The sequence below is a fragment of the Vicugna pacos genome, chromosome 7 (genome assembly GCF_048564905.1).
Source record: "Vicugna pacos chromosome 7, VicPac4, whole genome shotgun sequence".
NCBI lineage: Eukaryota > Metazoa > Chordata > Mammalia > Artiodactyla > Camelidae > Vicugna > Vicugna pacos.
The window spans coordinates 52,746,138-52,771,465 of record NC_132993.1 but is presented as its reverse complement, the minus strand read 5'-3'; the positions used below and the strand labels follow the sequence as shown (position 1 = coordinate 52,771,465).

At 36.0% G+C, this 25,328-nt stretch overlaps 1 protein-coding gene across 1 annotated transcript in view; it reads right to left on the bottom strand.

Moving 5' to 3' along the window:
• Positions 1 to 25,328, bottom strand: part of DGKB (diacylglycerol kinase beta) — a 586,586-nt gene that overhangs the window by 453,793 nt on the left and 107,465 nt on the right. The window contains exons 3-4 of the mRNA XM_072964909.1: positions 8,164 to 8,240; positions 4,470 to 4,490 (exon numbers count right to left, since the gene is read on the bottom strand). Coding sequence (XP_072821010.1) covers positions 4,470 to 4,490; positions 8,164 to 8,240 — 98 coding nt within the window. The remainder of the gene's footprint in view (positions 1 to 4,469; positions 4,491 to 8,163; positions 8,241 to 25,328) is intronic.

The following is a 25,328-nucleotide window of genomic DNA, read 5'->3' as shown; positions in this document are numbered from 1 at the left end:
TTTGTCAGCAATTTGTAAAATGTATTTATTAGTCTGATACTCTTTGATAGCAAAGATCATCTTGACCATTTCTGTTCCTCCCACAGGACTACATACAATATCTAGTATACAATATACACGCCATAAATGCATTTGGGATGCAACCCAATAATTTTTTTCTGTTCCAAATGCTCTTCTGACTTCCTATACGTTTATCTTTCACTAGTGGGTGTTTTTATGCCTAACTCCTTTTTGAAGCCTCCAATCTCTCCTTTTAATCTTTATAGTCAGTGACATTCTCTATTATCCATAAATGGAAAAATGAAATTAGATGTTCATTTTAAATGTTTGGTACATATCATGGAAATGCTGTCTAAATGTTACTGTGTTCTAGGAACTACACAAGTATGTTATGTGTACAAACATTGTACCTTTAATCCTCACAATAACTCTGTGAGTATAATGCTATATCATCCTATATTATAGACAAAGAAGCTGGGGCTCAGGAAAGTTATGTCAAGTGCCCAGCATCAAAAACTCCTAGTTAGCACCAAGGACCTAAATATTTCTAACTTCAAAATCTACTATGTTATAGTTAATCGAAGTTTAATTTTATAGACAGATTTTGATTTTCCAATATTCACACCTAGAACAACTAGGTGTTTAGTTTGTCACTATCAAATGTATTTAGTCTATCAATAACCTAGACATTTCAGGAAAAGGGAAATAAAAGTATAAAAATAAAAAGTAATGGCATAACTATCTCTGCTCAATTCCACAATCTTGAAAACTCTGAATTGACTGAAACTCTTCCCTTGCCTTTTGACATTTTAAGGGTAACCTATTACTTTTGACTACATATCTGAAACATGTTCTAAATTTGGACCCAGCTCCACTACAATCCCCACTGCCACCCCAGGTTCCGTCATTTGATTGCACTGCTTCGGTAACGCATACCTGGTCTTCTCTTTAACTCAAGCCTGTTGTTCACATTGGCTCTAGAAGTATTTTTCTAAATGGCAAACTTAACTTGATGAACTTTAGAATATTATTTATGATTTCCCTTACCCATTAAAAAATCTTAAAATACTTAGACACTCTAAACCTTTCTACAAAAATCTCCAGATTTACTTTCCCCTAATAACTTTCAGTGCCCTTAGGCTCAAGAAAACCAAAAACCATAAAACCCACCTATTCTGGATGGTGAAAACACACAAACAACAATAGTCAAATCTGAAAAATAAGCTTCAGGTGGAGCAAACACCTAAAGAGTTTGTTCGATTTGTCCTTGGAAAAGTGCGAAAGGATCCCTGAAGATCCTAGCATCACTGTCTCTCTAACCTGATTTTCAACTCTTATATAAATTATTTAATAAAACTGATGAAAGGAATGATAGAACAATCTACACAGAACGTTTAAATACCAAACTTCAAAGCTGGATATTATTATCATTAAACTAAGGAGAGTTACTAATTTATTTTTCAAATTATTTAAGCTTGTTTTTAAAATTCATCTGTAGGGAAAACTTATCTGTAGTATAATCATATTTTATGTACCCTAAATATTTATCTATTTGAAAATTTCTGTATGTTTGGTATAGAAAGTTAGGGGAGAAATAGATCAACTGTGACAGATTGTCACCTGGCCACTTCAAGCAGTCAAATCATGAATCTAAGCTTTCAATTTAGGATAAGATGTAGCAGATGGTCCACTCTCAAATTCTAAACGTTTTCATAGATACAAAACTGTGTGTTTTTTGGGGAATGTTGAGATTTGATCCTCAGTGCAATTACTAGAAACCTGCAAGGAGCTATTCAAATTGATTTCTTTAATTATGACATAACTAATTAGTCTCGTAAGTATCTATGCAAGTATCTTCTCGAAGTGTTAGACATGGTTCCATTCTACACCAGAGCAATTCTCTGAATAACAACTTATACTCAAGATCATATACTGAAATAAAAGTTACTATATTTTTCAACAATAATTCATACCTAGTCAATATCAGGTTAATAACACAGAACTGTAGTAGGCATTTTATTATTCAATTTGGTGGTATGTTTTCAAAACTGTGTTCTGGTCGTAGGTTTGATAAAAACAAGATGAACTTGTGTTGACAGGAACAGGGAGGTAAAGCTGAAATACTGGTCACCATGTCATACTAATCCTCGCTAACTCATTGTCCTGGCAGTTACGCAGTTGTGGGAGGTGGAGCCAATACGACAGACACCATCACTCTATCACCAGGACAGCATTCTAGATTGTGACCAGGCTTGGTAGTGGAAACAAATCACCCATCATGTCCTCCACTCATACCTCACAGCAGAAGGAAATTAATGTTAGAAAAGACATCAAGAGTTACAGCGCTCTATTTCCTCACTTTATAGGTGAGAAAATTGAGGCTCTGACTCAAGGTCCCAGGATTGGTTGGGGTATCTCTGATATTCTCACCTTCCCCTTTCAGACACACTCCAGAACTTTCATATGAATCATGTTGGTTGCTTAGTGTGACCAACAGCCACTGACTCTAAACATCAGTGGAACACCATAGAGATAATTATTTTACTATACTTTAGAACTGAATGCTTTTAACCCTGTTAACAACTCAGTAGGGCTCTTCTTTTTGTAGGTGAACAAACCGAGCCTAGGAGAGATGAAGTAACTTGCCCAAGACTTGCTCATATGTGGCTGATGTGGGATTTGAACTCAGTTCAGTTGGATTCCTAAGACCAGATTTTCTCTGTTATACTTTCCAGGTGTTGTCTTGAATGTGAAGGGTTGAATTTGGTTCAGGAAGGACAATTATACCTCACAATAAAAGGGTGTTTATATCATTGCTAATAATTGTATCAGTGTCAATATCCTTGTTAAAGACATTAAAACGCTATGTTTGGCAGTATATCCTTGTTAAAGACATTAAAACACTATGTTTGGCAGTAGCCCCACAAAATGTAGGTTCTGAACTCCACCGTTTCTTATTAAGGGATTGAAGCAACTCACTTGTTTGAATGTAAAAGGTACGCACATTAACATAAACCCAATACAGAGTGCTGAGAACAAACATAAGGTATGCCCAGGGAGCTACGAAAACTTAACTCAGCTTTGAGCCAAGAATTATCTACTGAGAGAAAATGTAAAGAGAAAATCCTATACTCACAGAACAGTAAGAGACAAAGAACACATAAAGGGCAAATAAATAAGCATGCCTTCATTCTTTTTTTTTCCCCCTTTGGCTACCCCTCAGCTTTCCACGTTCTTTCTACTCCGCTACTGAAATTGCTTCCCTACCAAACAACTGCATACGGAACAATGACTGAATAAGACAAAGGAAGGTGGAAGCTCTTCTGCTGACTCCAAGAAAAGACAGGCTAACTTCAACACTAGTTTTCAGACAGCCTGGAGTAGAGATGCAGGTTGTGCAGAATGATGTGTTTGTTGACCAAGGTGCTCAACAAATGCCCATTAAAAGCCAGGGCATACTTCCTAAAAGTGACTGTTTACTCTGAGGAGCTGCCTTCTATTAACAGAAAACCCATGTAGACTGCCTTTGGGGAAGCTCATAGGTTTCCACCCAGGTCAGGGATGAGATCAAGGAAAGGCCATTCTCTGAAAGAGACTAGTAAAAATCTGCAGTCAATGAGTTGTCATTTCAGCTGTGCCTCATCCTAGGAGACTATAATATGTAGGATGAATGTCTAAGGCAGTCAAGATCATTCTGATGTAAGTAATTATACTGGGACATGTTGAGGATGAAATCACAGTGCTTGTCCCTGAAGCAATAGGGAAACTTGGGAATAAGAAGCAACTAGTATATATCCAGTATTGTCCAAGGGAGATAATATTATGGTTTTAGACAACTCGTGCATTTTAGGAAGATATATTCCTAGTAGGATAGAAAAATCCATATAGAGAACTCAAAAGCGTGTTGTACTTCTATGCGCCCAACTGAACTATGGACATATGACTTGCTTTACAAAATGGACTTTACCAGGAGAGAGTGGCTGAAGCAACAGACGGGTTACTCTTTTTTTCCAGGAGGGCAAAAATCAGCAGCTTTTCCCTTCTATTTTCCCCACAGATTCTAACAGCACTGTAGACCAATTTTTTAAAAGCCCTTATCAATTGCATTTAAAAGTAATTTCAAAATTTCCCATTGCAAATTAATAAATTAAGACTTTCATTAAATAAAGGATCTGAGCAGAGCCTGATTCTCTTTTGGTGAAATTAGAAAATTAAATTCAACAGACTACAAAACTGAAGCTTATGCTCTGGACCCTTTTCAATTCTCCTAAAGCATCAGTTCCATTTGAGACCTTAATTTGAGCAAATATCAGTCACTTATAACTTTATAAGTATTACAGACAGTCTTGCATATTATATGACTCTTACTGGTACAGAAGTACAGCACAGTGATATGGATGAGAAATTCATAGCTCACATCAGAATAAAGAAAGAAAAGACAGAATTTAATAGAAAAGAAAATGTCTTACTTGGTTAAGAATGTCTTGTTTCTGTGCATGCAAGGAAAGAAAGAATACATGTGTTAATGTAAGAGAATTTATACTCATTATCTCGTATTGCTGATAATTTAACTAAAAAGTCAAGTTACAGATTGATTTTAAAACATCCCCTAGCTACACGGGTCTCAAAAATGTGGTTCCAAACTAGCAGCTTCACATCAGCTGGGAAATTTATAGAAATATAGATTTTTGAGCCCCACCGTGGAAACACAGAAACTAAAGGGCGAGGGGGAAGGCAACAATCTCTGTGTTAGGTTTATTTATTAATTAATTTTTTTTAATGGAGGGACTGGGGATTGAACCCAGGACCTCATGCCTACTGAGCGCGTGCTCTGCCACCGAGCTATCCACTCCACCCCAACAATCTCTGTTTTAAAAAGACCCCCACGTGATTCTGCTGCAAGCTAAAACTTGAGAATCCCTGACTAGATCAATCTTAGAATGTAAGAAGCAAACAGTTCTAACTGACATGAGATAAATATAATGAAAAACGCATACAGTATGATTAAAACTTTCCAGAGAAGATAAAGATATAATATGTATAAAAATAGATTATACTTATTCCCCATTGCTGTTTCCTTCTATTGGAATAACATCCCTAGCCTCTTTCCATCCCTTTGAAGATAAATATCTTTCCACACATGTGCCACTACTTAATTTCTTTCCATCTCTTTAGATGTCAATGAAATAGTATCTGAGATGTTCTGTGTTTTACTGTAAATTTCTCACTAGGACTGGCCGGCTACTACAACTTACCTTTAATCGTAGCCTTTGTTTTATTCACACATGGTTAGTCGGAGACTAACGGGAGTCTCTTACCTTGTTAGGCGTGAGTCAGTCACACTTATGTTCCCTGGAATATGCCACACTCACTACATAAGCAACGCCACTCAAGTATGTGAAATACCTTTCACTCCCCCTTATCCTTCTCATCTAAGACCTTCCCTCTCATTCTAATGGCCTAGTCAGTTAAGTGAAGTGGAAAGGTCTTAAACTGGGATTCCAAGCATCCAGATTTTAAGTATGGTTATTGTCCTAAATCGAGTTGGTTAATCTTGGGAAAGTCATGTTACTTTTCTTAAAATGAGTTTCTTTATTTAAAAATGTTATAATCATATTTGTTTCAAGGCCTTTCCTAAGTTTTTATTCTTAAAGAATCTTTAAAGTCACTTGTTTAAATTTACACCTTCTGATTCTGTTATTTATTTCCTCAAAGAATGATTGCCAAATGATCTTTAAAATAGGAACAGGAATTAAAAATAAATGATTCATCCATATATTATACTTCACAGATACTCTCTCTTCAAATAAACATTTTCATTGGATTAAGTTTTTAATGCACAGAGCTTTTATAATTCAATAGTTCAAGTGAATGATAAGTAAAATAATGCATCTAACATTTAAGCAGCTTTACTCTGTAAAGGGGGGAAGCAAATTTAAGAGCTACTTAAGTTGTTCTCCCTTTGCAAATACATTTTATATGGATGACACAGCCATGTTCGTTTTAGAAAATAAAGTGTTAGTGATTTATTCTAAAAGCAGACTAGATTACTCACTTTTGTAGTTTTTCTTATATATTTGAACATCAATTAGGTAGTCATCTATGCCTACTTTAGGCTAAACTTAACCAGTCAATAGAAGTGATGACTTCGCACGTGAGTGGACAGTATGAATGCGTTCATACTATTAGAGTAACTTTCTGTAAACTTCATGGAGACATGTACTGAAGAGAATCTCAAGGCCTTAAAGATTTCTTTCTCAGCAATGACTACTCCTAATTATTCCTATTGGCTTTTGTAAAATACATACTAGTGCTCAAGAGAAGCGCGTAAACTTTAAATTTTTCACTTGAAGGGAAAATACCTATCAGCTTCAAGGTGAAAGAGTGGTTTCACTCTTAAATTAGAAATATTTTGGGGTCATGAGATCTAACATTTGTTTTTCAGCTGTTCATTATTTTGATAGTTCATTTCAAGAGCAGATCTGTGCATTTATGGAGAAGTACATTACTGAAGGCTGACATCATATGTATGTCTTATAATGAATCTAGTAATTACCTCAATAAATCCAGAATACAGTGACTGGCAATCCTCATGAAATATAGAACATCAGTAAGACTAAGTCTTGAGAGTCCTTTAAATAAGAAATAATTGAAGCAAAAAGTCTACTTTGCAAACAAGATCACATTTCAATTGAATTTATAGCCAATGGCTATCTTTAGGGAGAAAAAAACTGGTTTCCTTTCTGTATGTAAATTAGATAACATGCATGTTTTCAACTGGGACTGGGAATGTAGACATTAATGACATTTTTGGGTCTTACAGTAATTCCGTAAAGTTGTCACCTTTACCTTTCCAACTCTGCTTTCTTGGTCTTTGAGATTTTCAGTTCTACAAATTTATCTGCCAACATTTTTTTCCCTCACTCTATAGCACCTAGGAAAATAAAATGTGAGGAATAATGTAGGCCACCTGCCTGTATCTTGCCCCTGATACAGGCAAATGTGTATGGCTTTAAATTGTCTATTTTTCCACATCATTTGCAGGCACTAAACTTTTAACTTTATTTTTAAGAAAGAAAATAAATTTTAGGTTAAAGAATTTTTTTAAGTATAGTTATGTATCACAGTATAAAAAGAATTTAAAAACTATAGCATGAAAATTAATAATTATTGGAATAAAAATAGTATTGGAAATACTAAAAGGAAATTATAGAGCAATATGAAAGTTTTGAGGTCGAAATTTAGAGTTTGGGTTTTGACTAAAATATAATTTCTATAGCTCCCAGAGAAATAAAATATTAAGGATAATCAAGAACTGTGCTTTTGCAAACATTCAAAACCACAATGACAATGATAACAAAAAAAACAAACCACATTTTAATCAGCAAACAAATCTACCTAGATGGCTAGATGAAATATCCAGGCAAAACTGCAAAGGGCAGTTTGTTTGAAATCCCATACAACCTAACTACCATTTGGTGAGGCTGCAAAAGATCACAGCGATGATGATCAAGCATTTAATATGTAACATCTCTCAGGTAACATGAAACACAAGGTAATTTACCAAATACTTAAGAAGGAAAAGGCACGGTGTTCATGGTGTTCATTTGTTCAAGAATGGTGTTCCACAGCAATTGACAAGACATCAACTTTTTACAGGGAGAAAATTTCATGAACTCATAAGCTTACTGGTAACGGGCTAAAACAAGATAGGGAGTAGAAATTCCTTTCGTTTTATTTAAACTCCTCTTTAAAGTAATAGACCAATTGTATCCATCACAGACTCTTTCTTCAGTCAAGGGAATACTTCCCTTGCCCCATACTGATGTTTGTTTGGGGTGAATATATGCAGGTCATAGAGTGACAGTCAGGCAAACTTTCCCCTTCTACCTAGTCCTATGTCCTGACTTCTAGGAAAATAACCTAACATAGACTATAGATGATCCCTATTCTTTCAAGCACACAATATAAAAATGTTATCTTCATTAGCAAAATGTTTTTGGATGAAAAAAGCAGTACACCATTCATGTATCTTCCAGAATAGCATTTCATTATCAATTTCATTTCATTTATGAATATATATTTCTAAGAAATTGTTGTTTAAAAAAAAATCTCTCCTCCAAACATCTATATAAAACATATAAAGAAAAAAAGAAGTTTTACCCCTTCAGGATTATACTTTGCAAGCACACCATTACCATGGAATTCTTCAAGAACATCTTTTAATTTCTTTGTAGAATCTGTAAGAAAAAGAAAACACATATTGTTTATATACGCTACAGTAGTTACGTAACCCTGTGCAGAAACAAAGACTTCTTAAAATATAAATACCACCAGACATTAAATTTTAAAACAAACATGCAAAATGTTCTTTACTCTTTTTGAAAGCATATTTAGTTGGAAAAGACAATCACAAAAAAAGAAACAGAAAAAAGTATGTTTTGCCCAAGATGAGGATTGCCAATGTATAAAATCAATTAATGCACAAGTGAATGATAAGTAGCATGTTTTCCCCTGTTTTGATAACATAACATCTAAATGAACAAAACAGGCTTAATTAAAAAAAAAAAGAATACGTAGATATTCTTTGTTGAACTTTACAATTTACACACTGCATTTTTCATATATCACTCCTTTAGCTAACAATAACTCTGTTGGAAAAATAAGAAAAATAAAATGTGTAGTTTAGCATCAATAATGAATCTATTCAGAAGAAAACCATAGATCTTAGTATTTTGCAGGTATTTTTAGAGGGATTTTCTAAATATACATGAAGCTCAATGTATTTTATTTCAATTAAGAAAAAAGTTTAGATATGTTACCAAAAGTAACATTAAATTTACATGATTTTTCAAATTTTTAAAATAATTTTTAGGAATTTCATTGTATTAAGATGGTAACAAAAAATTTTGAATTAATATGGGCAATAATGTCATGGAAGAAGCCAAATATAATGAGCGTTAAAAAATTGTGTATAAAAATAATAAAACTATATATATTCCATCTACTAAAATAATGTTCTCGTAGTAATCAAAATACAAGTTTTTGATCAAGAAGTCTCAAAATTACAATATATTTAAGTAAGATTAAAACAAGAGCTAACAAATATTGATGTCATTTAATACTCAATCAGGCTTGAATGCCAGTGATAAAACAACCTTGAAAATAAAATATGGGGAACAAACAGAAGGCTTTTAGTTTTCTATTAAAGAACAAGGTGTAGACATTATTTTCTAGCATTTGAATATAATCATTCCTGCCCTATCCCCAAAACTCAGTGATACTGGAACCACCATAACATTTTCCAGTTCCAAAACACAGATTTACAAATGTGCTTTTGAAACATTCTTAGAAAATTCACTCTTAGATGTCCATCAAGAGCATCATGCCTATATTTTATAAATTGTACTTTTACTGGCATTTATAAACCTGTATCTTTATGTTGTAAATTCTGTTTACTTTTATATAGATGTGATTGTACTTTTTAAACTGTGATAAAAATTCACTACATAAATTTACACTTTAACCATTTTAAAGTATCAAGTCTGGTAGTTTATTAGTATATTCACAATCCTGTGCAACCATCGCCACTATTTCTAGAACATTTTCTTCACTCCAAAAAGAAACTTCATGTTCTGGATATATCATACAAACGGGATCCTTACAATGTGTTGCCTCTGTGTTTGACTGACTTCTTTCACTTAGCATAATGTCTTCATTCAAGGTTAATGTATGTTGTAGCATGTGTCTGTATTTCACTCCTCTTTACAGCTAAAAAGTACACCATTTTATGGAAATATATTTCGTTTACTCATTCATCAGCCGATGTATATTTGAATTGTTTCCATGTTTTGGCTATTTTGAAAAGTGCTGCTATGAACATTAACATACATGTGTTTTTGTACAAATAGATGCTTCAATCCTCTTGGGTATACACCTAAGAAGAGAATTGCTGGGTCATATGGTAATTCTATGTTTAACGCTTTGAGGAACTGCCAAACAGATTTTCAAAGGGTTGTACTATTTTATATTCCCACCAGCAACGTATGAGGGCTGCAATTTTTCCATACTTTTGTCAACACTTGTTATTTTTCAGTTTTCTCAATTATAGTCATCCTATGGATATAAAATGGTTTTGATTTGCATCTGAGTAGTCATTACTAATGAGTAATGATCTTAAACACCTCTTCATGTGCTTATTTGGCCATTTGTATATCTTTAGAGAACTATCTATTTGAGTCTTTGGACCATTTTTAAAATTGGGTTGTTTTTCTTGTTGTTGAAATTCTCCGGTGTGTGTTTGTGTGAGTGTGTGCATATGCACTATAACATGCTTGAAGCCTGTACAGCTTTCTCTCTCTCCCTCCCCCCCGCCTCTATATATATATTTAGTATGTTTTTTGCTAGAAACTTTCCATGTTATGATGAATGTTAATTTGTTATTCTGTGTTCCTTTCTAGATTGTAGATTGTCCTAGGGAAGAAAATGTACATTTTCATTTTTGCACAGCATTTACATTTATTACAAAACTGAAACAAGAGAATTGCAATAAATATTGGAATTAAACTGAATAGAGCTATTCCTAAAATACAACAAATTACGGTAATTGCTTTGACATGTACCTAAGCAGAAACATACTACTTCAGAGACAAGGTTCTATATGAAAAAGACACCTGAAGCCAATTCCTTATTCTCAAACTGTTCTCTGTGGATGATAAAGCACTATTTATCCTAAGTTAGCAGAACATCTTCTACTTCTTGTTTATGGATGTAGATGCAGACCCTTCCGTGCATGCCTACAGGGACATACACATATTCAGATGCGTGAAGTTGGGAACAACATAACCCATAGCTTGGCTCCATGATGAGACGGAAGTGGGAGAAGAAAAATTAGGTTTCTTATACACAGGTCTTCTACGTAACTTTAGAGACATTGCCTAAAAATGGACTTTTCAATTCAGGCATACATAGAAGTAAAAAACATGTTCAGTAATCATTTATAAATGCCCCAGAGAAGGCACCAGTCTTCAAAATTATTCATGTCATTTTTTAGCAGTCTGCTGGCCAGAGTTTGCACTGGGATATTCTCACTGGGGAGACCACTAGGAATAAATTAATAAATTAAGAGCCAAAATCGCCATTCCTGTGATTGCTGTTTCCATGAAGTGAAGCTCGATGATGATCTTGTTCTGGGACAATTTAAGAAGCTCTGATTCACATTCAGATGAATCACCATCAATTCAACTTGTTCCTTTTCCAATTCCCAAGTTCCATTTTTAATGTCTTGACATCTGAAGTTTACCCACAATCCAATTCTCACTTTAAAATTTAGTTTAGAAACTGGAGCCTTATCTTATTCTCCTATTCTTGTCCCAATAACTTTTCTTGGATCCAATCTGTCTCAGACTTGACTTTTCCAGCCAATATTCTGTAGACAGAGATTCTGGTATGGAACACCAAAGGGTTCCAGATACATTGCCTTGGCCTCATATCATTTAAACAGAATTTCCTTATGCAAACTGTCTACATATCTGCTTGGATACCCAAATTGCACTCAGTTCTGAAGTACCTAATATTATGTACTTTCAGAGAACACACACTTACTTATTTTGTAATTCAGCAGCTTTCCTGGATTTGTTCCTATCATCATAAACATTCCTAATTTTTTGATTATGTCAACTCTGAATCACATCTGTGCAAAACAACATTAGGGCAGCAAAGTGAAGAAAAGGATGCATGACTGGCTCTGACCTACCCTCTGGTAAAGACAGATACCAAGGAAGTGACGCCTAGATGAACAGATAGGAAGTGAGTGAAAGGCATAATTTCAGTTGTATTTCAGCTAACATCCTAGCTTCAACGATGAGAGCAGAGTGACAGATTCTGGGCTGAGCAATGCTGAGAAAACCAGGCAGGCAGCCAGACAGCCAGACAGCTGTGAGCTGTGAGATCAATTCAGAGTTAATATGTGTTTGTAATGGGACAAAGGTTCACCTTCCAAGAAGATGGGCAACTGAAATACTGGGCAGCCACTTTCAAAGAGCTGATTTAACCCTTGGGATAAAAGACCAGGACAGATGCTCAACACAAAAATATTGGGTCTCCTAGAAAGCAAAGGAGGGTCATGACTTGAGGCAATTCTGAAATATAGAGCTAATTCCAGAGCCACCGATTTTTGGCTTGGCTAATAGGACAGGAGACTTGGAGAAGAACACTGGATAACAACTGCTGCCTTTTGACTAGAATATCCATCTTACCAGGAAGTAATTTAATGTTAATAACCATAGCAGAAAGACTGAGGTCACTTTAGGTCGTCTTTTCCGTCACTCTCAGCATCATCTAAGAAGTAAGGTGGTAGTGAGCCTAAAAGCAGGAGCTATTTTGTTCAGCAAACACCCCTGATACACACTGGAACAGAGACAATCTATATGGGGATTGAAAGAGTAGATTTTCTCTTATGGCTTATCTTTCTAGTCCCTGCTGGAGTGCATGAGTTGTTTCAGAGGTCTCCTAAAGTGCCAACTCCCTGTGAGTCCTCTCATGTTTGGATGAGTCACATAATATCCAATGCCATGAGAGTTTCACTAGCTATATTTTAGAAATGTACAATTAGGAATATTCTGAATTTTTACATGATTTTCAAGGGTTATCCAATTCCTTTTACATAATTCTGACATAAAAATAAAATGATAAGTATATTTGGCAATGTTTAGAAAATGGAAGAATCAAGCGAACAGGTCCTAAAAAATGCTACATAAAAAAATAAAACACTTATGTTTCCCTCCTCTCTCTGTAGGTGTCTGTTGTGTCTTGAATGAGCTACCTTTGTGATTTCACTGCTTATTTGCCTCTTTTCTCCAAAAAAATCTCAATATACATTTGTCAGACTAATTGCAAAGGCCCCACGGAGTAATGGAAAAATTTAAAGCCAGATAGGTTTGGATTTGAGTCTTGGCTCCAGAACTCTTGGCTGAATATCCCTGGGCATATATTTAATCTCTCTGTGGCTCAGTTTTCTTTTATAAGCTAAACAAAATTAATAAACTTTTAGTCAGACTAATCAAGAAAAAAAAGGCTCTAATCAATAAAATCAGAAATGAAAAAGGAGAAGGTACAAATGACACTACATAAATACAAAGAATCATAATAGATTACTATGAACAATTATATGAAGAATGTGAGGGCAAGTGTATGTGTGTGTGTGCATGGCTGGGACATTGTGCTGTGCACCAGAAACTGACACAGTGCCATTGACTATACTTCAATAATAATAACAAATAATAAACCTATCTATCTATCTATCTATCTATCTATCTATCTATATATATATACATATATTCATTTAGTTCATGATATAGCAGTCTAATTAAAAATAGAACTGGAGGTATGAGCCACATCAAGGAGAGGATTTTATTAAAATTAAGATGGTTAAATCACTTGAACGCAAATTATTCTTTCTCACAGTGACCAGCCAAGCAGTCACTTTTTATATGTAACTTTCATATATTCCTGTTAAATTAAACATCAAAATTAAAAATAAAGAACACATTTTAAATTTTAAAAATTGCAATTATATGCCAGTAAAATGGACAACATAGAAAAAAAATGGTAAAATTCCTAAAAATGTACAGTCTCCCAAGACTGAACATAGATGCAAAAATCCCCAACAAAAAATTAGCAAACTGAATTCAACAATACATTAAAAGAATCATATTCTATGATTAAGTGGGATATTACCCAACGAATGCAAAGATGGTTCAATATCCACAACTCAATCGATGTATCAATATATCACTTCAACAAATTCAAGAATAAAAATCATACAACCATCTCAAAAGATGCAGGAAAAGCTTTTAATGCAATTCAACATCCATTTATAATTTCAAAAAACCTCTGAACAAAGTTGGTATAAACAGGCCGAACTTTAATGTATTTAAGGCTGTATATATGACAGCTAACATCATACACAATAGTGAAAAGCTGAAAGTGTTTCCTCTAAGATCAGCAACAAGACAAGTATGCCCACTCTTGCCACTTATATTCAGCATAGTATTGAAGGTCCTAACTACAGCAATCAGACCAGGGAAAGAAATAAAAAGAATCCAGACTGGAAAGGAGGAAGTAAAACTGTCACTGTTTGCAGATGACATGACACTATATCTATATCTATATCTATATCTGTATCTGTATCTACATCTATGTAAAATCCTAAAGATACCACCAAAAAAACCCAGCAAACCTCATCAATGAGCTAAGTAAAGTTGCAAGATACAAAATTAATATTCAGAAAATTGTTATGTTTCCGTGTATTAAACAAGAAAATTTGGGTAGAAAAATTATGAAATCAATCCCATTTACCCTTGTGTCAAAAATAACAAAATACCTAGGAATAAATCTAACCAAGAAGGTAAAAAACCTGTACTCAGGAAACTACAAGACACTGATGAAAAAAGTTAAAGACAACCCAAACAATGGAAAAATATACCATGCTTGTGGGTGATGAGGAGACATTTTCCCAAAGAAAACACACACATAACCAACAGACACATGAAAAGATTCTCAATATTAAATAATCCCCAGGGAACTGCAAATCAAACCACAATGATTTTCAAAAAGACAACAAATAAAAAGTGTTGGCAAAAATGTGTAAAAGGGAACCCTAGTACACTGTTGGTGCGAATGTAAATCATTAGTCACTATGGAAAACAGCACGGAGTTCCCTTAAGAAATTAATAATAGAACTACCGTAAGATCCAGCGATTCCACTTCTCGTTATGTATCTGAAGAAAAGGAAAACACTAATTTAAAAAGATTTACTCCTATGTTCACGGCAGCATTTTTTACAATAGCTGAGATACAGAATAATGAGTCCCAAGGGTGAAATATTCACGTGGGGAATATAGTCAATTATACTGTAGTATCTTTGTATGACGACAGATACTAGGTAAATCATGGTGATCACTTTGTAATGTATATAAATGTTGAATCACAATGTTTTGCACCTGAAACTAACACAGTGATGTAGATAAATTATACTGTAACTGAAAAAAGAAACAAACATGTAGACATTGGAATGAAATGCATTAAAATGCTAACAAGTTATCTCTGACAGTTGGGGATTGCGAGTGACTTAATTTTTACTTTATGCTTTCATATATTCCTAGTTATTTGCAATTAATGTGTATTGCTTGTAAAATTAGAAAAAAATGCCATTAAATTAAAAAAAACAAAAACACTTCAGGCTTTCAGGTTATAACCTCAATTCACTTGCAATGAATGATTTAAAAAGTAAAGCACTGAACAAAATCTTGTCAATTAAAAAAGTATATGTATAACAAAAAACCCAAAAGTCATAAGGGTTTTTTTTAAATTAGAAGTGTTTCATTGCACCCTATCTTATTTTTTTTTGCTCAGAATTATGTTTCTGTTTCATAATGTAATTAGAATATACATCTATCTTTTTGAAAACTTTATACTATATTTGCATAATGTATGTTTTATATAGTTATTATAAGAATGCATATTACAGAATAAACATTAAACTTATTTATGCTGCATTTTAAGGGGAAGTTACATTAAAGAGACAGAGGACTATTGCACAGAAGTAAAAATAAATAATTCTGTAAATAATACATTCTCATTATGCCTCATGAGAAAATTTTTTTATTAGATTCAAAGTAAGTATATTTTAAAAGACAAGGTCAGGAGTTTTCCTATCCAAATAATAGTCATAGCTGCCGTGAGAAGATCATTATATTCCACTGGTTAACACCAAGACTATCCAACTTACTAAAATTCATTTGTCATTTTTTTTAAAAATAACACATTTTTAAAGAACTGACTGTAGCTTAATAATCTTGTCCTTTATTTGTGAAAGTAGACAGGGCCAAGGGTCCCTGTTTCAGGGGGTCATTATATTTCTAGGGGAAAACGAAAGCTCTGCCCACATGAGAGGGGCAGCCAATGCCTTTAATCTTAATCCTAGATGGGACATAGAAAAATCATCTTTTAGTTCTCTCAACTCAGCACTCCCAAATATTTCCTTCAAAATCTAGACCTCCCAGCAGAGATATTTCCCTTGATCAGTAAGGATATTTGTGGCCTAGAAATCATTCTTTTGCCCCGAGGGAAGCATCCTGGCAGTGGCTGCTTTAACCCCCGAGGAGGAGGGTTGTGTAGCTTGAACTGTTTAAAGAGCAGGCCATTCTAGTCAAAATACTGAGCTAGCATTAATGCGCATAACATGTTAGTGCAGGTTTTTCTCAACTTCCAGTGAGGTAACATCCTGATGAACCCAACATAAGTTGAAAATATCCTAAGTCCAAACTGCATTCAATGCATCTAACCCAGCAAGCATAATAGCTCTCAGCCTAGCCCACCATGAGTGTGCTCAGAACACTTACAGTAACGTATGGTTGGGCAAAATCAACCAACAGAGAGCTGCTTTCACAGTAAGGGTTGAATATCTCACGCAGTTCATCGAATACTGTGCTGAAGATGGAAAGCAGAATGGCTGTGTGGGGACAGAGTGGCTGTAAGTGTGTGGGTTCTAAGTTGTGATCGTGTGACTGCCTCGGAGCTGCAGTCACTGCTGCTGCCACATATCGCTAGCCTGGGAAAAGATCAAAATTCAAAGCGCGTCTCCTATTGAATGCATTTTGTTTCTCTGCTCAAACTGGATCCGTCGTAGGAACACCTGGGTAGCTTTTAAAATACACTGATGCTTGGGCCCGAAACAGAGTGATAAAGATTGCATTGGTGTGGGGTGGGTCTCAGGCATGGGGACTTTTGAAAAGCTTCTCACATGATTCGAATATTCAGCTAAGGTTGAATCAACCAATGCTCTGATTCTCAAAAAGATACACAAAGAAACTGAGAGTTAATTATGAAATATTTTCTGGCAACATATTCCTGTGCATGTACATCTACTTTGGTTGCTGCTCAGTGGGCTGCTATTGGGGGGAAAAGAAACTTCTTAGAACATTTTATTCAAAAATTTATTTACCCTCACCTCAGGTAACAATTGTAAAAAAACAGTATTCTGAAAATCCATAAGATGCTATTACTATGCATTCAATTCCCCAGGTGATATAAGAGATGTTCTGCTTAAACTGTAGCCAGCAGGAAAACAAAACAAAACAAAACAAACAAGCAAAAACACCTTAGCACTACAGAGTAAGATCTTTGGAGAACTCACCATCAAGAGTCAGAAGTTCATATCTACTTGTGTGAGAATTGCAATAAAAGTACAAACGGATTGGAAACGCAATGTGAAACCACTGCTAAAAATAGAACAGTCACATTGTAGCAGTTTATATGCTAATGGAAATCTATACACCTGGATTTTTAAAAACATCCTAAGAAGAATATTCCAGTGATACAACTATTCAAGGAAGCGCTGTAAAATAAGCTCTTAAACTGTCCTGAGTAAAACTCCCCTCTCCACAGGCTCCTGCTAAGATCCTTGGGATCACTGCTAACTTGAAAAGATGATGGCCAAACTAGCTTAGAGGAAAGGCTGTACACGCTGCAGCTGCGCTGCCTATGTACCTGGAAAGACACCTGTTTAATTTCAGGGTAACTGTTGATTTGAGAGTATGAAGAAAATGTCCTTTCTCCCTTCCATAGTCATCACTTACTGATACTACTTTTAAACAACTAGCCCTTAAAACAAACACTTTTCTGCATTTACTATTATTTTTTCCCTTCTCCATCTACCTACATTTAACTTTTTGATATGTGCATCTATGTATATTTAACTTTTTGATGTGTTCAGTGCCTTGGACAAAATATCTGTAAGAGTAAATCTTTGGACGGATAAACTATCTTATCATTTTCTTAGCAAATGGACACTGTCCTAGGAGCCCATGAAATAATTTACAATTTATAGAGACTGTGTTGTCTAGGAAATGCATTAAGAAAATATATACTTGCCTTCGAGCCACTCATCTATATAACAGGAAAAAATGATAGGGAAAACAATTTTAATTAAGAATTTTAAATGGTGGTTGAACTGACTGGTCAGATTCAGTGGTGTGCTGGTACATGTTTGCTGAGAGTGCAGGGTGCTAACCCAAAGTGTATGCTGACTGAACTCTTATAGATATTCCCACTATGGCCATTTCAAACCCCCAGCATGACATCATGAATGTGGACTTGGGAAGAGATGACAGCATGGGAGTCACATACACTGTATTTAATGAACTAATCAACATAAAATTTTATATACTTTAGGGAGAAGGAACAAATCTTTCAAAACAAATAGTGATAAACAGCAGAAACAAAAGTTCCCAGATACAATTGCTCAATCGTTTTTCAAATATCTGGGAGGCATGCATTGAGTTTAGAACAAGTATTGTTCTAAGTACTTGGAATAATCATTGCCCAAAACCGAAAATATTCTGGCTGGTGTAGCTGGCAGTCTAGTGCAGGAAGACAGAAAACAAACACAATACATAAATGTAGTAAGTTAAAAGACTGCAACAACTATGGAAAAAATAGCAGAAGGTAAGAGGGGTTATCAGCTTGCAGGACACAGTTTATCATTTTAAATAACAAGGTTGCAGTAGACTTTTGTGGAAAGGTGATATTTGGGCAAAAGTTTGAATCTGATTTATGTTTTAAAAGAAGCATTCTGTTCATGTAAAACTAATAAAATCTGAATAAGCTTTGTGGATTATGTCAATGTTTATTTTCTGGTTCTGATAGAATTTTATAAACTGTAGTTATGTAAGATGTAACCATCTGTAACTGGTACATGGGGCCTCCTGTATATTTTATTTCTTTTGGTAAGTTTCTGTGAATACTATCATTACTTCAAGATGTTTTTTAAAAGAGAGTGCTATTGTACTGAAAATAGCCTATAAAAGATAAGGGTAACAGCAGGAAAATAATTACAAAGTTATTATATTAACTCAGTCCAGAGATCTGATGACTTTGTATGAACTTATTAGTGATGAAGCAGGAATGATGGATTATTCTGAAAATGGAGCCAAAAGGATTTCCTGATGGATTGGATATGGGTTGTGAAAGTGAAGAGTCAAGGATGATTCGAAGATTTTGCATTTGAGCCACTGGAGGGTGAAGATGCCACAGACACGAATGGGGAACACTACAGAGGGAGGAGGCTTGGGATGGAGAGGCCTTTGTTTTAGTTTTAGCCATTCTATATTTGAGAAATCGATTAGACATTTAAGTGTAGCCACCAAGGAAGCAACTATACATATGCATGGAATTGAAGAGAGGGTCTAGGCTAAAGAACTAACTTTGGCTGTTACTGTGTTATGTGTACAAATGATGTTTAAAGCCAAAGAGCTGGCTGATACCACAAGGAGAGTGAGCAGAGAGAAGATACCAAGGACTGAGACCCGGAACACTCCAGAGTTCAGATGTCAGGAAAAGAGAGTGAAAATGCAAGAAGACTAAGAGTGAGCATTGAGTGAAAGAGCAAGAAAACCAAGAGAAACAATGCGACGTGAAAGCAAAGTGTCATAAAAGGTCAGGTAAGATGAGGAGCAGAAACTGATCATTGGATTTAGCAAGAATAAAGTCATTCATGTCCCGCCAAGAACTTTTTCAGTTTAGTGGTCGGGACAGAAGTCCAATCAGAGTGAGTTAAGAGAAAGTAAGATGGGAGGAATGGGAGGCAGCAAATATAGGCAACTCATTCAAAAAAATTTGCTGCAAATGGAAGCAAAGCATTGGAGCAGGAGCTGACCCACAGGACTCAAAATGATTTTTTAAGAGAAAAGAAAATAGCATGCTGATAGAAATGATTCAGTGAAGAAGGAAAATGAAGGGAAAACCACTAGAATGGTGCCCTTCAGTGGAAAAGCAAGCATGCAATCTTGTTCGCAGCAGGTCTGCTTTAGGGGGGGTTAATCTAAGTGAGACATGGAGAGTATATGGGATCACGTGCTGGGGGAGGGAGACGTCCAGGTGGCGTACGTACGTGTGTGTAAGTATGTATGATTACTTTACCTTAGTCAGTGAAAGAGAAAGAAAGGCCATCAGCTGAGAAAAGAGGACAAGGGAAATCATGGAGATTTGAGCAAAGGACTGAGGTGTTGAAAAGTCACCCAGGAGACAGAAGAGTGAATGGACAAGGGACATGTGGTATGATTGCCCAGCCACACTGAAGGCAGGCAGCTAGAAAGAAGGAACAGAGTGATAATTAATTTGGGTTATGGTTTCTCCATCCAGATGCTGTGGACTGAGACCAGGCAAGAGAGCTGAGGAAGGAAGCAAGGAGACAATTTTAACGACTTCTCATGGGGGACTGCACGTGGCTTGTGGCTTATTACTTCCACTCAGGAAGAGTCCACCGGGACTCTGCCGGTCATCCCCTTCAGTTTGAGAGAACGCTTTCTGGTAGCAATGGTGCTTTTCAGAGCTTGACGCCCTGTACTCAGACACCAGCCTCCTTTGCACCAGCCCCCAGGCAATACGGACAAGAGAAACTGGTGATTCAGGTGGCTTTCTCTGTGAGCTTCTCTCAAGTTCACAGAACCTCAGTGGTTCTTGTCTTTCTTTTAGTTCCCCTTCCTTCATTTTCTCTCTACTCTGTTAAGCAGCCAATCATGCTTGGAAACATCTGGTTCTGTTTTACAATCGTCTTTTCAGCCTTCTTCCTGGTCCAGAGGATGGACAATAGAAAAACAGAAAGCCCAAGTAGTTTGCTTCTATGTGGAGCCATCGTTATTAGTAATGAAAAGGGTTATTTCCCAAGAGAGGCAAGCTAAGCCTCTTGTCCCCATTTCACCTCCCCTGCTCTTTCCTCCCTGTCTGAGGATGCTCTGCAATGCCAGCACACACTCGCTCAACTCACTCTGCAGAGGCTGAAAAAGAACAGCGAGATAATACTTGATGCTTTCCTTGAGGACATGTCTTTTCCCCACTCCTTGAACTTAAAGTCTGCTCATTTACTCTCTCTCTCTCTATCTTTTATTCCTTTCTTTTTAAAAGTGATTTGGGGTCATTTATTAGGTTCAGTTGGTTTTAGGTTTTATAATTTTTTTAAGTTTTACAAATTGAATTCATCATATTTTCCAGAAAGATAGACTAGATTAATATATATATATATATGAATGTGTATGTGTGTGTGTGTGTATGTATTTGCAAGAAATGATCATTTCATTCACTAATGTTCAAGTAGTTCCTTCACAGTTATCAAGTGGAATCTTCAAACTAATGAGCCCATTTTCAACTAAACATCAAGGCTTTTAGATTGGCTAGTGCTAATTAACTACCATTCACTATTTGTAGTAATTGCTGTTAGTAAACAAGAATAATAATAATATGTTCTTGTGCTTCTGCTGAGATTAGCACCTCGTGTACATTAAACGGTATTAACTGTGAGCCCTCATCATCACCTGTGCTGTCAGATTTACACTGAGCTCTGTGAATTTCTCTTTTGCCAGAACCTTAATTTCAGATTATCAATTTTCATTTTCTTTTGTATTTTCACTAGATGCTTTAAACTTCCTATTTGAACCAACAACCAAGATACAAAGTAATAATTATCAGTTTCAATCTCCTTATAGGAAATTCACTTTCATAGGCAATAGAATTAAGCACAGTCATTGTAGGCGTTTCAATCAAAATAGTTAACGAAACACAACTATGAGTTACAATTAATATAGTTACTAAATATAAATGAATCTGTCCACCATTAAAACTTTTGAAACCCACCCTAGTTCAGAAGATGAAAATGTTATTTTGTTAAGTCCTTTTGTGGGTTAAAAAATATTTACTAAGGAACCAGACATTCTGGAAACAATAATATATTCAATATTCCCCATGCTAATAATATCCTGTTTTAAGACAATACACAATGACCAAAATTTTCCAAATAGTTTCTGACCATAAAAATTTCCAGCTCTCTCTGCATTTACCAACAAACACAATATTATGCAATCTGGAAAAATCAAAGTCTATTCATTCTGCTGGCATACATATTTCAAAGCATATCATTTGCTCACATACATATTGTAAAGAACATGAAACTCCAAAACACTCTGCCCAAGTTTTAAATTCAAAACAGAACTCAGGGAAATGTGCCGTATTTATCTTGTGGCTTGATGGACCCACTCATCTTTACCACGTCTCTGGAGGCTGTGAAAGCTTCAATGTGAAATGGGGGCTGTAGCGTGCGTGGGATTACTCTAGATCCAGGCACTTGGATGACCTCTAGGCTAGCCCTCTCATACAACGGACCTCCGTCTTCTCCCTCTAACACTGAGGAAACTAGCAGCAACAATATGTAAGGACTCTTCCAGCCACAACAGTCTATGATTCATGAAGAACATCTCCAAATAACCTAGAAGGATACTCAGCCCCACACCCCCTAGGTATTCCCCTCCTAATGTTCCCATCTCTTGCTTACGTCTCTCAAATCTTATCCAACATTTGAACAGAAATTTCAGATTGAGGAACATGGGAATTTCTAATCCCACTTCCAGATTAACTGAAAAAAGGGTGAGAGGAGCAAAAATTTGAGGTCGGATAAAGGAAAATGTTTTTCTGGCACATCAAATTCCCCAGGACATTAGAACCTCTCACACTATTAGTGTTGGTAATAAATTTGAGAAATATTTTTAGAATTATACTTACTACTCTGAAAAGCAATGGCTTTGGTTAAGTTCCCTTAAAGCTTAAACTGACCATTGTAGGCTGAGAAATTTAGCTCCAATGGGACAATCAATCTTTACACTTTTAAAAGTTATTGCTCAGTGCGGGGGAGGGTATAGCTTAAGCGGTAAAGCGCATGCTTAGCATACACAAGGTCCTGGGTTCAATCACCAGTACCTCCTCTAAAAAAAAAAATAAGTAAACCTAATAAATTCCCCCCTAAAAATAAATAAACAAAATAACAAAGCAAAAAAAAAAAAAGAAAAAGAAATTTTTTTAAAAAGGTATTGCTCAGAGTAGACTGGAGATAAAACACTATGCATGAATACTGTTGCTTAGTTTTCTAAAAATCCCTGCTGTGCTGTGTTTGAAAGGGATATTTATGGTGTTACTTTTCATTAAATGGTATCTCTTACACGCTACATCTTACATTGGAACATCTGCTGTAACAACTTCTAACAGACTTTCCCATAATTTGCAATCAAATGGAAAAAAAAAAACTGCAAACATGCTAACTAAATGTGCTGGCAATGCTGAGTGAGGGGATTTCTGATGTACCTGAGCTGTATTTCAGCCATTCACTTCATAGGATAAAGGCCCATCTCACATTGTTTAAATATTTTTGAAGATATAAAAAAGAAGGGAATGATTAAGGGTGATGACTTTGTAAAAGAATTTAGTTACAGAACAGTCAGAGATGGTTTAAGGTCTATGCACTGCTGTACAACTTAAGAATGAAACAGAAGATGAATGAGGCTGCAGCAGCCGCCCGAGTGAATTGCAGGAATCCATCCATCAATGTGCTTCTATTACATAGGAAATTCTCATTCATGTTGGTGTGTGAGGGGGAGAACCCGCCAGGGACACAAACCTGTCAACGTTCAGCTAACGTTCCTTATTAGTTTCTTAGGCTGCTTTAAAAAAAAAAAAGTATCAAAAACCTGTGGCTTACACAACAAAAATGTATTTTCTCACTGTTCTGGATGCCAGAGGTCTGAAATTAAGGTATCTTCCAGGATGGTTCCTTCTGTTAGCTCTGAGGAAGAATTCGTTTCATGCCTCTCCCTCAGCTTCTGGTGGCTGTGGGAAATCCTTGGCAATCCTTCCCTTGTCCACGCATGACACTGATGGCTGCGCCTGTCATGACGAGGCCTTCTCCTCCTTTTCTCTGTGTCTTCTCCTTTTCTGGCTTTCATAAAGACACGGGTCATTGGACTTAGAGCCCACTCCAAACCCGGGATGAGCTCATCTTGAGATTTTTAATGACATTCTCAAAGACCTTTATCCTAAGTAAGGTCACCTTCCTAGTTCCAGGGGTTAAGATTTGGACATACCTTTTTGAGGGCACTATTCAACCCACTGCACATTAGATTTAGGTAGAAACTTCAAAGATAATATTCAGCCAAAGCTTTCCTTGAAGCATTGCTCTGAAAACCCCAGGAGTCTTGATGGAATTCTGAAAAGTCTAGTTTTTATTACATGGTATATTATTTCAGGTTCTCTGAGATGCACATGCAAGATACTGAAGAGACATCTGTGAAGGATAAAGGGGAGCAGAAGTAGGCAGGGAGAACTTTCTGATTGTACAGTAGGTCTAACACTTGAGAAAGGAGACAAGAAGGAAGGGAACTGGGTAGACAAGCCCCACACGTGGTGCAGCTCTGAGGAAGTTTCCACGAGGCCAATGAGGAGCTCCTGAGGAAACACTGTCCACTGGAAGAGCATAGCACTGGAGCCTGGACTGACCACCACCACCACCACCACCACCACCGCTGTGCTTGGTCACTGCCTGGGAGCAGACCAAGGACAGCGTGCCCTCAGCATCAATATTGTAGGAGGTCCAAAGTGTAACGTCTGAATGATGAAGGAGGAGTCAAAGCTCGGCAAGAGGCTTTCCACCACCATTAATCACAAAGTTCCCCGAAGAATTCAAGAAGAAGGAAACTTCTGCAAACAGCTCTTTTGCTATCTCTAGGGCATGTCTGCTCTGGGACCGCCTTCTAGGACTGTTGATTATGAGATAATGCACAAGTGATCTTGGGATCTTCTTCTCCCACTGTTACTATTACAGCCAATGTTACTGGCAACCTTAAAGACACATCACACGATATTGCTGATGCAGTATCAGGAGGGGGTCCTAATCCAGATGATTTTGCTCTAATGAAGGATTAATGAAACGGTCCTGAGAGCAAGAAAGTACTTCAATTGATTGACTCAGTTACCATATACCTAACAAGAAGTATGAAAAAAGACAGTTCTACACTTTTTTTTTTTTGCTAAACTTCCAAAATTTTTATGAAGAGAGCTAACCAAACGCACATCTTGGGTCTAGTATAGAGGCCAGATTTACTACTGTGAACAGCAAAAATGTTGCAGAACAGGTTTGTAAGCAATAGCGAGGAATTACAGCCAGAAATGTGTTCAACTTAATTACTGCTGTGAATTGGAAGAAGAGAAAGCAAAACTACTTGATGCAAATCTTTAAAGAAATTTTAGATCCTGCAGATAAAAACGAATTTGGCAAATGTATGTGGTCGTCAGAGGAATATGAGCAGCCTCACATTGTCACATTATCACCAGTTATATTGATACAAGCAAAATGAATGGAAACAGATGTGGAATTTGAGTTCTCAGCCTCCTAATGTTTGTGTATACAGCATCAGTTGGTAGTTTACAACCACCCATTTCTAGAGACAAAA